Source organism: Rosa rugosa, chromosome 3 (genome assembly GCF_958449725.1).
Source record: "Rosa rugosa chromosome 3, drRosRugo1.1, whole genome shotgun sequence".
Lineage (NCBI taxonomy): Eukaryota > Viridiplantae > Streptophyta > Magnoliopsida > Rosales > Rosaceae > Rosa > Rosa rugosa.
In genome coordinates this window covers 11,524,153-11,539,920 of record NC_084822.1, presented here as the reverse complement: position 1 = coordinate 11,539,920, position 15,768 = coordinate 11,524,153, and the positions used below count along the sequence as shown (strand labels likewise).

Genomic DNA, 15,768 nt, shown 5'->3' with positions numbered 1-15,768 from the left:
GTATCCAGACATCTCCTAGTCAAATGGTGGGATAAATTCAAAACAGACAGGATTCTTTCCCAATTCAATGAAGAATTTCCAGTCACTCCAGCACAACCTTCTCAGTCAAGATCTCCAGTCACTCCAATGCCAACTCAACTGGCATCCACTTCTCAGTCAAAGCCACAATCCCTCAAGTTACCTTCCTCTTCAAAATCCAAGGGGAAAGCAAAATCTGATACATCTAAGTCAGAAGAATTGAAAGAGTTAGCCAAGAAACTCTTAGAACAAGCTGCTAATCTCAGTAACGATGAAGATGAAGAAGAAGAAGAAGTCTCTTCCCGTTCCTCATCCTCATCTCGCAGTCATCGCAGTCATCCAGGCACTCCCGGTAAACCAGTCAAATGGGCTGATTACCAAGATAGTCAAGATCCATATGAAGATTTCGAGTAAGCCACTACTAGAAAGTTCACTATTCATGAATAGTAATGTTTTACTATTCACTCACGAGGCAAAAACATAGCTAATCGTGCTGCTTCCTGTTTTTGGCTTTTTCCTAGTAAAAGCAGATTCCTTGCCCGTATTTTCCGGACGCCAAAGTCCTATATAAGGAGCACCCCTCCTTCAGTTAAACCAAGTTCATTTTTAGAAGTCCCATTCTTTCATTTTCTCTCCAGTTCTAGCAGAGCAACTTATGTGTTGAGAAGTCTCTGCCTTAGTTACCTTTCCCTTCTGTACTCACTGTAAACCCTTCATGCATTCAAACTAGTAAGTTTATGTTTTGTAATTAAATTTTCAATCTTAGTCAATTCAATAATCAGTTTTAATATCAGTAACTTTATGTATCTTATATTTTGTAATTTAAATTATCATTATCAGTTTTATTTATTTTCCACTTCCGCTCTCTTCTGGTATCAAATATAAATATATATATATATACATTAGTACCTAAAATCTGAACGGTCGAGATGTGGATATGAGACCGAAAAGTGACCCTAAACCCAAATCTCGCTCTGAAATTTCAAAGCGAGGCATCGCTCTGGATAGGATTTGTATATATATATATATATATATATATATATATATATATATATATATATATATATATATACATATTTTATCCAGTGCGAAGTTTCGCTTTGAAATTAAAGTGTGCATTTAGAGTTTAGGGTCACTTTTCGGTCGCATATCCACATCTCGACTGTTCAGTTTTGAGGTACTAATGTATAGATAATCTCTGCAAATTTTCAGCCAAATTGATGATCGTTAAGGCATCCAAAACTGCAATTTACAATTATGAACACGAACGGTTTAGGTTGGACAGATTCGGTTCGTTCATTGATTTAATCGAGTTCGATACCTTAACGATCATCAATTTGGCTGAAAATTTGGTGAAGTGATCTATACATTAGGACTTAAAAACTGAAAGGTTAAGATGTGAATATGTGATCGAAAAGTGGTTAAAATATGGAAATCCGTTTCTTAGATAAGGAACGGACCTCCTTAGCAGAGCAAGGCTATATATATATATATACGGAGCCGTTCGAGAGCGGACGTCCGCAACACAGAAAAAGTGCGGACGTCGCTCCTCCGGCCTCGATCAAGCGGCAACGGCGCGGCGCGGCTTGCCGGAGGGACGCTGGGGGTCGTGCGGAGGGGTATGCAGTCCGGTGGAGTCGCCGGCGACGGTTCTGCGGTGCTGCATAGAACCTGCACCTGCAGGTGAGGTGGCTGCCCAGAAACCGGCAAGCCCGACCTCCTCCGACCTCGAACGCCGCCTAGAAGAGGTCTGGGACGCCTCCGGCCTCCCTCCGGCCAGCCCCGCGCCGCAGCCGCCTACTGCATCGACGCCCGCACTTTAGCGAAAGTGCGGGCGTCCGCTCCTGATCGGGCCTCTATATATATATATATATATATATATATATATATATATATATATATCAGCAACGATCAGAAGATGACGTCCATAAGTTGGAAAAACGCGGACGAAATACGTGTCAGCCATCGGTTGGTTTAAAGAAAATTCCATCATCTTCTCTAATCCTTCACTGCCTCCCTGAGCCGGCCTCCGGTTGGCGGCGTGTTAATCATCGCTGCCAGAATCTTTATCGGCGCCCTTTACCTATATTCCTCATAGTAGACTATCCCATATTTCGAAAAAGCTTTGAACTTTGAAAACAGAAACACAACGAAAGAACCCAGCAAGTTCTTCAGAGCTATAAATTGAAATCCAAAACAAAAAGAAGAAGACAGACAATTGAACAAAGCTAGGAGGTAATAAAGAATTTAATATTTTCAGTGTTAATGGAGTCAAACAACCAAATCAATTAAGACCCATGTATAATTAGGAACTAACAATCATCATCCGATAGAGAAATTGTGGAAAAGTGAAAGATCGAAGAATTTGCCGGAGTTGGGTCTTTGTTGTTGTTATTTTGGGAGGACCTGGACAACTTTGAGAGAGCAAAATGGAAATGACGGCCATATGATCAAATTCCAATATATTTGAGAATCAGGGGAAGGTTGAGATGCTCGACGGTATTGAATCAGAACAGAGTAATGGTATCCACGTCGATCCCCAATTCCAACAACGCCATCGAGATCTGGAACTTTTTGAGCGAGAAAAGAGTCAAGGGAAGGTCGAGATGCTCGACGGCGTGACCATCTCACGGTCGTAGAAGGAGAAGGAGAAGGTGAAGAATGAGCTAGTTTTGGACCGTACGTATTGTCGGCGGCGCTGATTAGAAATGCCATGCGATGAAGTACAAGGACATCAGAAATGTGTTGAGCCGTTGAAGTTCATTTAATCCCATCCGACGGCTGACAATAGACATCCGCAGTTTAACATTTTTCGCGGACATCCGCCTCTGAACCTTTTTGTATATATATATATATATATTGATTTCAGTGGTGGTGGCCAGGGATGTAGCAATGATGCAGATTTGGGGTGGGCTAATTTAAGGCTTTCTCGATCACAAGAAATTTTTTTCTTTGTCGATAATAATTCAATAGATTTTGAGACTAAATTTTAGAAGAATGACTAATGCAGAATGTTGTAACTAAAGAAAAAAATGGAGAACAAAATGTGGAAAGAGCAAAGAAAAACAGACAAGATTTGCCTTTAAGAGAATCAATTTTTAAGAAATACTAATAGAAAAAAGAAGGGGAAAAAAAAAAGAAAAATGGAGGAGAAAATGGGGAAAGAGACAAAAAAAGAAAAAGAAAAAAGAACAGGAACTAAAGAAAATAAAATGATGCAAAAAAAGGAGAAAGATATGGGTTAATAAAAAAGAAAACAGCCTAGGGGACTCAAACTTAGGAGCTTGTCACTTTGCCAATTGAACCAAAGTCAGAGCCATGATTAAGTAGCACACTTATACTGTCTAAAAGATTGGAAGAATTTTGGGCTGAACTGTAGCCCAACCAGTCCTTCACTTGGCTTCGTCCCTAGGTGGCCTTCCTTGGTGGCCCTGACGCCTTTTCTTCTGTTGCTCAATTGTTATGCCAATGGCTTACTTGCTTTGGTCGCGGTGGTTATACGTTTCGGTTCAAGTGGCATAGTGGTGGACTGGTGGTGACGTGGTGTGGTTATTTTACTGAGTTGGTGGTTCAAAAGGTGGTGATGTTTCCAAATTCCAAGGCCTAGGATCGGGTGGAGGAGACATGGTTGCCGTGGACCTTGATTTCAATGTATCCGAATTAGGTTTCTAGTTCAATTTGTTTTTATATCGAATCATAAAAATATGAGTCAATTTTTATAATGTTGCCCCATTAATATATCGTCAATTTGCTAAAAAAAAAGTGGAGAAAACAGAAATTGTCAATTGATACTACACAGTAGAATTTAGAGTGTAGGGTAATAGTAGCAAAGACAATATAATCTTCGCTTTTGCTAAATCATTTGACTCGACAAATTGTGGTGATGGGCCAAGCCCTGTATCATTAACTTGGCTGGCATGTTACATTTTGTAATTCGTCTGAACCTGTTAATTTTTTAGGGCAATTAAGTAAATCCATAAACAACAAATTACCTATAAGTTTTGAAGATCAATTGCCTCTATTCACGCTTCAACTCTCTCTTTTGCTTTCTCTGTTTGTCTCTATTTCTCTCTCATTCTTTATACTTTCTAATTCTAGTTTTCTCAACGTCCCTGGCTTTCTATGACTGCAAATGGCTGTTGGCACTATGATTACAAACTATCAAAAAGAAGGTGTAGCTGAGAAGATTAGACCTACATCACTCACTGTATTATCTTGAGCTTATCAAGTATCAACATCCTATATTTCCTCGAGCTTATTATTTTATTGCTGCGAAACAAACCTAAAAAGAAGGTGTAGCTGAGAAGATTAGATTATCTTGAGCTTATCAAGTATCAGCATCCTATATTTCCTCGAGCTTATTATTTTATTGCTGCGAAACAAACCTAAAAAGAAGGTGTAGCTGAGAAGATTAGACCTACATCACTCACTGTATTATCTTGAGCTTATCAAGTATCAGCATCCTATATTTCCTCGAGCTTGATATTTTATTGTTGCGAAACAAACCTAAAAAGAAGGTGTAGCTGAGAAGATTAGATTATCTTGAGCTTATCAAGTATCAGCATCCTATATTTCCTCGAGCTTAATATTTTATTGCTGCGAAACAAACCTAAAAAGAAGGTGTAGCTGAGAAGATTAGACCTACATCACTCATTGTATTATCTTGAGCTTATCAAGTATCAGCATCCTATATTTCCTCGAGCTTATTATTTTATTGCTGCGAAACAAACCTAAAAAGAAAAAAACTAAGTTAGGCTGCTTAGCTAATTTTCCACAACATAAGGATCCGGTTGCAACTTTTTTGAGTTTTTTCACCTACACTTCAAAGTAGACCAGTAGCTCTCTGACTTTCTAGTTTGCCGAACATGCCCCTTTTGATTTTCTTTAAATCCAAATCCACAGCCTACTTACTCAAATAATCAAACAATATTCCCTAGCCTTCTTCTCTATCATATTTCTTCTGGAACTAGATTCAGCTATGGATTCAAACAACAATGAAATAATCCATGACTTCCCACCTTTCTTCAAAGTCTTCAAAGATGGTCGCATAGAGAGGTACATGGGACCCCGTGGCGACGTTCCGGCGGGACCCGACCCAACAACCGGAGTCCAATCCAAAGACGTGGTGGTCTCGCCTGAAACCGGGGTAAAGGCTTGTATTTTGATCCCCAAAATCAACGGCGGAGGTCAGAAGTTGCCCCTCTTAGTCAATTACCACGGTGGAGGCTTCTGCCTGGGATCAGCCTTTGAAGAAATTTTTAAGAAGTTCCTTTCATCGCTAGTCCTCAAAGCCAACGTCATTGTAGTTTCTGTTGACTACAGGCTAGCCCCAGAGCATCCTCTACCAATTGCCTACGACGATTCCTTAGCCGCTTTGCACTGGATCGCTTCCCACTCTAATGGAGAAGGGCCTGAGGCTTGGCTGAATGAGTATGCAGATCTGGACAGGGTTTTCTTGGGCGGTGAGAGTGCTGGAGCCAACATCGCTCATTATGTTGCGGTCCAAGCTGGGGTTAATGTTCCAGTGGGGTTGAACATTGTTGGCTTAGTTATGGTGCACCCCTTCTTTGGAGGTAAAGAGTGTGACAAGATGTACAAGTTTTTAAGCTCAACGAGTTCAGGCTGCGATGATGATCCGAAACTGAACGCGGCAGCGGATCCGGACTTGGTGAAAATGCCATGTAGGAAGGTGTTGGTTTGTGTTGCAGAGAAAGATTGGCTGAGAGATAGAGGAGTGAGCTACCATGAGACTCTAGAGAAACTGAAAGGAGAAGGGTTTGCGGAGTTGTTTGAGACAAAAGGAGAGGACCATTGCTTTCATTTGTTCAACCCCAATGCCGACAAGGCTGGCCATCTGCTGCAAAAAGTGGTTGATTTCTTCAATATCTGAGCTGAATTTATTATATAGTTGGCTGAAATCTGAACACCGGGCAGCTATAAATTTTTGCTGCGCTTGCTTGCTTAGTATGCTTCTAGCTAGCTTAATGGGTGATTGTTTGTAGCGCATAAATTAATAGATATATGCAAACGCTTCTAGCTAGCATAGTTCCTCGGCAGTTGGTACACTCTTAATAAAACTTCAAACTCAAGTTCAGAACAGAAAAAGTGGGTACATTACTAGGTACATGAATTGCCCGAGTGTGCTCATTTGCTTTGTCTAAAATCTTAGCATCTTCAATCGGTTTTAGACTTCCCAATTATTTGGAACCGGCCACATATATAGGATGGTAGGCACAAGGCATAGTTGGATTAGATTATCAACATGCCAAAGGTAGCAATAAACACACTGAACTGTCGAGAAAATGCACTGTGCGATGCCACCAATTAGGATACCATGAGCTAGAGATAGAGGAGTAGTGGGATACAATGTGCCAGAAAGAGTTAGAGGGGAGGGGTTTGTGGAGTTGTTTGAGACAACAGGGGAGGACCATTGCTTTCATTTGTTGAACCCCAACTTCGATAAAGATTGGCCATTTGCCGCAAAAATTGTTGATTTTTTAAGGTTAAGCCTAGTTATTTCTCATAGTGATACATACGTACAAGGCCAACCAACCGAAGTACTTGCATTTGCATAGTCATGGGTACGAAATACTGTCGCACCTAAGTAAGTTTCTTTGCTCTCATATATCTTTAAAAAACCGATTTGAATCTTGTTAATAAGAAAAGTTCAAGCAGCATTCTAAACCAAACCAACACAGAAGGAAAAATACTGCAACCTGACATGCTTCTAGCTAGCTGGCATAAACATCATGCATTTGTGTAAGAGCATACTTATGATTGAACATTGGCAAAAAGAAAAGTCGATACTGAGCATAACTTAAACAACAAACAATCTTGGCACATGAAATAAACGTACTTCCAGCTCGGATGCCTGTCAAATCAACTAGTCTTCAGTAGGAACCTGGCATGGAGAAGTTCATGTAGGGCAATAAACTCCTCTATTGTTTCAATTTTTTGGTCTTGTTTCTTTGGTTCCAGTGTAACCTTGAAGCACCCAAGCATAAGAGGAATATGATAGGCCAGAGGTATATTTTGTAAGGATTCTCAATATGCCGAAGGATGCAAACATACTGAACTGTTGAGTAAACCCATTGAGAGATGCCACCAAGTAAACCACACATGTCAGGTATACACTACCAAAGATTTTGTTACCAGTACCGGAACGTGAATAAAACCACCCAAACATTCCCAGTTGCCTCCTATATTTCACTCTCTCCTTTATACCCTTGTGAATGAGCTCCCAGATGGAAATGATCACAGCCAAAATAGCCAACACCATGCTAATTAGTGCAGAATGGGGCTTATTACTTGCGGAGGAAAATTGATCAAACATAGCTGAAGAAATCTCTAGACCAACATTGGTGAGTAAAAATATCCACGCGGTTGAAGTTGCCTACAAAAGGAATCGGTAATGCATTAGATTAAAATTTCAACATATCTAGCAGAAAACACACACACACACACACACACACACACACACTTACCATTCTATAGTTGTGAGGCTCTTCACCCATTACTGCTTTCATCATGTCAGGCATCCAAATACGAGTTTCTTCAATATTTAAAACAGGCTTTTTCAAGAGTTCTTCAAACACCGGATCTTCAATCTTTATGCTAGGAACTCTTTTATAGCTATCTAGTACACCCAACACAGTTTTCCATTCTTCTAATGCAATATAAGTTATTTTCAGATCCTCTAAAATCTTCTTGTTAGAAACTCTTTTCTTATTATCTAACACTGATAAGACTGTTTGCCATTGATCCAAATGTTTACCACAAAGAAGTGAACCCAAAAGCACGAGAGCTGATGGAAGCCCTTGAGCAGAGTGTACTGCTTTATTTGCCAGTTCCTCATAATCAGATGAAAGTCTACTTTTTGGGGAGGCATTCCAACTAAAGAGCTGTAAAGCTTCATCATTATTTAATCCCTTGACTTCATATATTCGGTCAACTTGATGAGCCATTAGCAAATGCTTATCTCTTGATGTTATGATAATTCTACTGCCCGGTCCGAACCAAGCAGACCCTCCAGCTAAATTGTTTAACTGGTCCAGTTGATTAACATCATCGAGAATTATGAGAACCCTCTTGTCTCTCAACCTCCTCTTTATCATATTGATTCCTTTGTCAACATTTGTCACCTCCAAATCTTTTTCCCCTAGAATCTCAGAAAGAACAGTCTTTTGTAGTTGGACTAGACCTCCCGGTGCCTTTGAAATTTCTCCAACAGTTGCCACAAAACAACTACCTTCAAATTTTTGGGCGTTTGAATTATACACAGCTTTAGCAACTGTGCTCTTGCCTATTCCACCATTCCCACATATACCAACCGTGCGAACATCACTTTCAATTTCTTCAACTCCTAAAAGATTATTTATATCTCGTACCCGAGAATCTATTCCAATTGGGTACTTTGCCACATTCAAGTATGTGTGGTCGTTAAAAACTTGTACTGAAATATCTTCGACAATTTCATGAATGAAAGTAGATTCATACCCAAAAGTGACCCTAAACCCAAATCTCGCTCTGAAATATTGGAAGAAATTTTTTTTTTTTTCGGAGCATCATGTTTCATTACAGTATATATACTGGAGTTGAAGTGTCTTAATTTTTAAGACATGTAAGAAATTAATCACTTAAAATTCTAAATAAAGTTCAAGATCTAGTTTAAAAGACATCTATATTTTTCATCAAAAGAGACTAAGAGAGTGCAATGTGAAAGTGAGACCTCATGCAACAGTGTAAAGAGAGATATTACTAGAGCACGAGTTGGTTCTAAAACATAAACGTTGACAGAATGTATTCCTATATGTCAGATAGTGATCTCTAACATCATCCTAATTAATATGGATTATAATTTTTTGGGTTATTATCACAAATGGTACCTGAACTTTTCCTTTATTTTATCGATGGTACCTGAACTTCAATTTTGATCACAACCAGTACCCGAACTTTTCGATTTCATTTTAAATGGTACTTAAGGCCACCTTCGGTCACTATTCCGGCCAAAAAACCCAAATCTAAAAAAATAAAAAACAACAAAACAAGTTCAAGGCAAGTTTATTACCAAAAAATCATCACAATATATGATCGCAACCCTTGAAATCAACAAAAATCATCACTATGATCGCCTCCCATGCCGTTTTTAGTCGGAATAGTGACCGGAGGTGGCTCTAGGTACCATTTAAAATGAAATCGAAAAGTTTGGGTACTGGTTGTGATCAAAATTGAAGTTCAGGTACCATCAATAAAATTGAGGTATAGTTCAGGTACCATTTGTGATAATAACCCTAATTTTTTTCTAATATTTTGATTGAGTTTTCAAATCATGCAATTAAACCTTAGAATCAAAAAGTAATTAAGTAGTCAGAAAATTACTCGTCCGAGAAAAGCCACCCGCTCAAATTTGCTACTTCTGTGAGAGCTGCTCTCCATCTCATCACCTTCTCCGTATGCTTGAATCTGCACTCAAGATTAGCAAATGCCTCGCCGAATCTACCTCTTTGGTTTCTTACTTCTGAGGGATCCACCTTGTAAAAAATTGGTACAACCCTTTGTCCCCTTGACCCTTTACATTCAAGGCTCTTTTGAAGTTCATCCAAGCACCATGCTGAGGATGCATAGTTTTGAGAGAATATGATGATAGAAATTCTTGATTCTTGATAGGAGCATTTTAATGTGGTATTTTAATAGTTAATTCCTCACATTTTGCTTAGTTAATTCCTTAACGAATCGATTTTTAATTCAATTTTTATTTTTAGGTACATTGGAGTAGATGATGATGAAATAAGTGTTAGGTCCATAAAATGATGGAGAAAAATGGAAATGCACTAAAAAGGTCAACTTTACACATTTTCCTACTCCGGCTAGGAGAAACCAAGCCAAGCAAGGAAGAAGGAGCGACCACCTGACCAAATGAACTTCAAATGAGCTGAAACCTTCCAGATCCATTCTAGACATCCTAAGAAACATTTCTTATGAAGAGTGCAAGAGCCAAAAAGAAGTGGAAGGCCTTCAAACAGTCAGCCCAATTTTCTGCAGAAGCAAAACTGGAAAACTGGACCTGTAAGGAGTCCAGCAGAAATTCCGGCCCAAACACATGGAGATAAATTCTGAAAATTTTACAGAATGATCTACACTCATGATGGATCATTTCATATGAAGAAGTCACGGGCAAAATCTGAAGTCTTGGTGGAGAATTAATTGAAGGAAAAATGAGTAGAAAGTGACTCAAACCTAACAAATTCCATTAGTGTTTAAATACTCAAACCTAATAAATTCCATTAATGTTTAAATGCTCAAACCTAACATATCATCATTTGTTTAAATCCAAATAGTTTTGCTTGGTAGCCTATAAATAGAGGCTACAACAAAGAAGAAAGACATTCCTTCATCCATTCCATTTTCTTTGTCTCTCCATTTCCTTTCCATTTTCCTTTCCATCCTCTAGTTTCAAGTTTAGTCATCTCCACGAGTTCAAGCAAGGCCAAAGAAGAAGAAGAGAAGCCGTGAGCACTTCCATCCATAGCCATCCTTGAAGCTTGCTTTCGAGTTTCAAGAATCCACAACGTGAATCATCCATCTCATCTTCATCCACGGTGTAATCCTATTCTCCTTTGTAACCTTTGCTTTGAATTTCGTTGGTTATGAACTAGTTGACATATATGTTTGAACAAAGTATTATTTCTGGAATTTTTATGATTAATTGAGAATTTTCAGATTCATATATTGTGATTCGAGAGTTGCTTATGTGGGTTTGTTTAATTAAATTTGCGTTATAGATAACTTTTGTATTTTAATCTTATGTGGTTGCAAACACTTAGGGTTTCGATATGAATGGTGCTAGGTTTAAGAACATGAAATCGACTTTTCGTTTTGTGTAAACTTGAATCAAAGTAGTAAAGGTTTTGTACAAAGATCGAATTTAATTAAAGAGAATTGCAATTAGGTGGACTTTTCCATACTAAGTTGTACACTTGAGTTGATAGCCTTTCTCTATGTGTAATGCGTTAAACATGACATGATTGACTAGCTTTCTAGGGTTTGATTGCATGTTTGATAGGATTAATCTAGGTGCTTTCGCTTAGGTTAATTAGCATTGAAAAGTAAAAAATGGGAATTCATTTGCTTTCGAATGTTTCACATGATCAACTCCTTTCTCATGACTTAGATGAACAATATTAGGGTTTGAATCAATTTTAATCATAAGTTTCGGTTTTGATCTTTGTTCCTTCATTCCATTCGTATTTTTATGTTTTTTCATTTTAATTGTTTTTGTTAACTTAGTTTCATTTTCGAAAAAACCAAAAACAAAATCCCCCCTTTTCGTGTAAAATGTTTATATTTTGTGAATACATTTGTGAATATTATACTTTGTTTTAATTTTAATTGTTTAATTGTTTGACAATGACAGGTGTACCCTCAATCCCCGGAATAGAACGATCCCTATTTGCTTATACTACTAACGATGTTTTCAGGGTTAAATTATGCGCTTGCTTTGAGCGTATCAATTTTTGGCGCCGTTGCCGGGGATTGAAAAATCACTTGTTTTTGTTTATAATTGTTGTATATAAACTGTTTGATACTTAGTTTAAATTAACTAGGTTGTTTTTTTTTATTGTTGAATACGAATTTAATTGTAGGTTGTAAATTAAAGAAGGAATAGGTGAAGTCGTGTTTATTAATATTGGCCTAAACCCCTTATTGGTACCTAGTTCAGGTCCCTTATGGTTGAGGGCGGCCTTTATTAACATTCATTGAACTGTCTAACACACTTAGGACCTTTTACATCCTAGTAAGAATATCCTATGTGAGATGGTGTCTAGGAAGGGGACAACGTTCATGACGGGTTTTTGAATCCAGAAGTGCTTATAAATGGGCTTAGCTCATGCCAAAATGGATTTTTCCTCTCGTGTTCACCCTCCCCTACCTGGCCATTTCAGTAAGGTTGCCCAACGGATGTAGGAGGGACTTTGTGTCTAGACGACTATACTTGGGCCGCACGTCCACTTGATTTACCGCTTGGAATTAGATTTGATATCAATAATGTTTATAACAAAAGAAATACTTGTGCATACTCTTTACGTGTAAATTATTTTGTTGTTTCACACTTTATACTTGTAAAAATACTTTTTACGTTTTATACTCACTTGTGTACTTAACTTGTGTCTTATGTACAAAATACTTGTTAATTATACTTGTAGTTTGTAATTCATAGTTACTTGTTTATTATTTTTTTTTTTTTTGTATTTCTTTGTTAATATTAAGTTACTAACTTTATTTAATGTAGGTACCGTCTGGCTGCAAGACGTAAAATACAAGCGCTGCTTGGGAGGCAACCCAATTCAGAATATAATCAGATTTGCTTTCTCTTCCCCTTTTACTCCTCCATTTTCTTTTTGTTTTAGTAGTTATTTTCGTAAATTTCATCCCTATATGCTTACTTATTTCATTGCATGCTTTTAATTGATTACATTGAGGATAATGCAATATTTAAGTGTGGGGGAAGGGATTTATATTTTTGTCTTTCATTTTGAATCCTATAAATATTTTTGTCTTTCATTTTGAGTCCTATATTTTAAAAAAATAATAATAATAATAATAAAAAAATAAAAAATAAAAAAAATAAAAAATAAAAAATAAAAAAAATAATAAAATAAAATGCATTCATTCAGTCTTATTAAATTCAGCTTTTTACAAAAAAAAAAAAAACAAAAATAAATAAATAAAAAAATAATAATAAAAAAAAATAAAAAAAAAAATATCTCCCAAATTGTATATTTTGTATTTCTTAGTTAATTATAGTTACTAACTTTCTAATTTCTATTCTGTCTGGCTGAAAGACGTTAAACTCAAGCGCTGCTTGGGAGGCAACCCAATTCAGAAGTAGCTGTGAAGGAGTCTACCTACACAGATGTAATACCCCGAAAAATCCAAATTAAATTCCATGGTTTTTTTAGAAATGATTTCACGATAGTAGGAGCGAGTACGAAGCTTGGAAAAGTTGTGGAATTAGTTCGAACGATTTTATTTTCGAAAACGAACGTTTTTAGGGGGTCAACAAAGTTGACTTTTTATACGTTCAAAATTTGGGAAAACTTCCTTCATGAAAGTTGTAGAGCTCGTCGATACGAGTTCGTGGACATGTGGAACGCATTATTTGGAGTTCGTATGAATAAGTTATGAATATTTGAAAATTGAGAATTTTCTATAAATACAAAAAATCAGATTTCTCAATAAGGAAACCCGAAAATTTCCAGATTTTTCTCCTCCTCGCTGCCTTGGCTTCACGGCGTCGCCACGACTTCATCCGGCCACCTATGGCCATGAAATTGATATCAATCTCTTCGCCTTGAAACCAGCTTTCCATTCATATATGTCTTGCATCCTATCATTCACCATAGACAACGAATCGAAGCAAAGAAGGTCAGACCATTTTTCATGCATTTCTTCAAATTCCAGCCAACTCCGGCAAAGGTAGGAGGGGAGACCAACTGGGCTTTGTTCGCCTTGCCATGCTCTATAAACTCACCAAGTTTCACATCTCGATTCAACCCGAGGAAGACGAATTTCAGATTTGAGCGATTTTGGGCGATTTCGGCCTCTTTCTTCTTGAGGTAATTTTCGACCACTTCCGGTCATTTTTAGACTTCATGCTAGTTAGGAAAGTGGTTGGGCTTGATGAGATGAAGAGGAGCAGCCCGGCCCCGACACCATTGGCGGTGGTCGGCGGCGGCTCTGCCACTAACTCCGGCGGCCCTTTCCGGCCAACTCCGGGGGTCAAAAATATAGTTTCTGTGCATTTTTAGATTCTATATTTCAATACGATCATTTCGATATATTATACGCAATTTTCGGATATCGTATGATTTAGTTATGAATTTTACGATTTCGAACGATTTCGATTGTTCGATTAATGATCTGTGAAGATCGGACCGTCTGATGGACTTGTAGTTTTGATATGTTGATCGTATGACTGTCCCAATGACCTTGTGTGGTCATGGGCGAAGATCCGACCGTTGGATCTTCGTATAATTGCAAAACAGTGATTCGGGAGGCGATTCGTGAGAATCCGTCCGTCGGATTTTTATATAAGTTAGAATCCGACCGTTGGATTGTCGTTTAAGTATGTTTTGGAATTGTTAGCTAAATTCAAGTCACATTTGATTAGGTGATTGGCGGATTGATTTGGCGGACGATTCGTAAAATCGTTGTTGAGCTGTTTAGAAGACGCAACGGGAATTAGAGGTGAGTAAACCTCACGTGGTTCATATTACGAACCCAATATATTTAATTGCTTTATTTTGCAATCATATGAACTATTGTTGGTGTATTAGACATTCCTGTGTGAATGTCTGTATATATATTATTACGTGAAATAATATGTATTGTTGGAGTTGTGTTGAGTTATTGTTGAGAAACAATATATTGTGAGAGGTGTTGAGTTTTATTGTTGAGGAACAATAAATTGTTGTGATCTGTGGAGATCACTAGGTCACGAGGTGACCATGGCATCTATTAGTGAATCACGCTCTCGTACCGGGCTGGTGGTTATTAATAGTATTAAATCGTAATCACGTCTGTGGCCGGACGAGTGGTTACGTTCAGTTAGAGCTCTAGTCTGTCTGCCAAATGTGGAGTGACCTTATGAGTGAAATTGAGAGTAACTCATAAGTGTCTATATATATGTGGTAACCTTATGAGGGAAATTGAGAGTAACTCATAAGGGTCTATATATATATAATGAGTCTGTCTGCCAATTGTTGAGTAGTGATGTGAGGGTAATGTTGAGGTTACTTGAGACTGTGAGGGGTCTTATGTGAGAAGTGTTGAGGATACTTGAGTCTTTTAAGAATGAGTTCTTAAAAGAGAGCCTCAAGAGTATCCTTCCTTTTATGGTGATCGTGTTGAGTTATAATAATTGTAAGGAAATAAATCAACAATTCTTTCTTGTTTACTCATACTGGCTGTAAAAAGCTTACCGGGTTTTGTGTTGTTGCAACTCCCGGTACACTATTCAAATTGTGTAGCGGGTAATCCTACAGGACGGGAGAACCAGGACGGTGATCGTGCGGTTAGAGCAATTGTTAGAGTTTTACAGCAATTGTAAGTTGTGAGGTGTGTTATGCTCATTTAGAGCTTTACAATATTGCTTGTGAGAGTGAATTGTAATAATGAACTCGAGGTTTCGAGATTTGGAGTTTGTGTACCTTGTGGTGAGATTATATTGAGAAAAAAATTCAGAACGTTTATTTAATTAAGTGGTTTAATTCATGTTTCGGATTTGAATTTATTATTCAAAATTCGGGGCGTGACAACAGATTTGCTTTCTCTTTCCCTATCTCTTTTTATTTTTTATTTTTTTCTCTTTTGTTTTTATTTTAGGATTTATTTTCATAAATGTCTTCTATCTATGCTTATTTGTTTCATTGCATGCTTATGATTGATTACATTGAGGACAATGCAATATTTAAGTGTGGGGGAAGGGATTTATATTTGAGTCTTTTATTTTGAGTCAGATATATTGGAAAATACAAAAAAATCGAAAAATGTCAAAAATTAAAAAAATTTCGTTGATTTTATTTATTGAGTCTTAGTCCTTTGTTTTTATTTTTGAGTCATAGGATGCCCTTTTAACTGTCTAGGATGAGCTTATATCTCTGAAATTAAGGCTAAAAGAGGATCACAAGATTGGGATAATATTTGATGATATTCTTTGGTTAATTATGATTTATGAAAAGCATATGAATG

At 37.5% G+C, this 15,768-nt stretch overlaps 2 protein-coding genes and 1 long non-coding RNA gene across 3 annotated transcripts; 2 read left to right on the top strand and 1 right to left on the bottom strand.

The window, feature by feature from the left end:
- The first annotated feature begins 4,929 nt into the window (after positions 1–4,929).
- LOC133738042 (2-hydroxyisoflavanone dehydratase-like) lies at positions 4,930–6,061 on the top strand. Its single transcript, XM_062165479.1, has one exon. The coding sequence runs from the start codon at positions 4,997–4,999 to the stop codon at positions 5,906–5,908; it is 912 nt and encodes a 303-aa protein (XP_062021463.1). The 5' UTR covers positions 4,930–4,996; the 3' UTR covers positions 5,909–6,061.
- A 682-nt stretch (positions 6,062–6,743) lies between these two features.
- Positions 6,744–9,640, bottom strand: LOC133737218 (disease resistance protein Roq1-like). The gene is made up of 3 exons (XM_062164824.1): positions 9,534–9,640; positions 7,503–8,526; positions 6,744–7,411 (listed from the first exon to the last, which is right to left on the bottom strand). Exons 1-3 carry the CDS (start codon positions 9,638–9,640, stop codon positions 6,965–6,967), a joined length of 1,578 nt encoding a protein of 525 aa, XP_062020808.1. The 3' UTR covers positions 6,744–6,964.
- A 3,477-nt stretch (positions 9,641–13,117) lies between these two features.
- Positions 13,118–15,317, top strand: LOC133741435 (uncharacterized). Its single transcript, XR_009861917.1, has 3 exons — positions 13,118–13,634; positions 14,189–14,265; positions 15,048–15,317. It is a non-coding gene; the product is annotated as an uncharacterized LOC133741435 (long non-coding RNA).
- Positions 15,318–15,768: the final 451 nt, after the last annotated feature.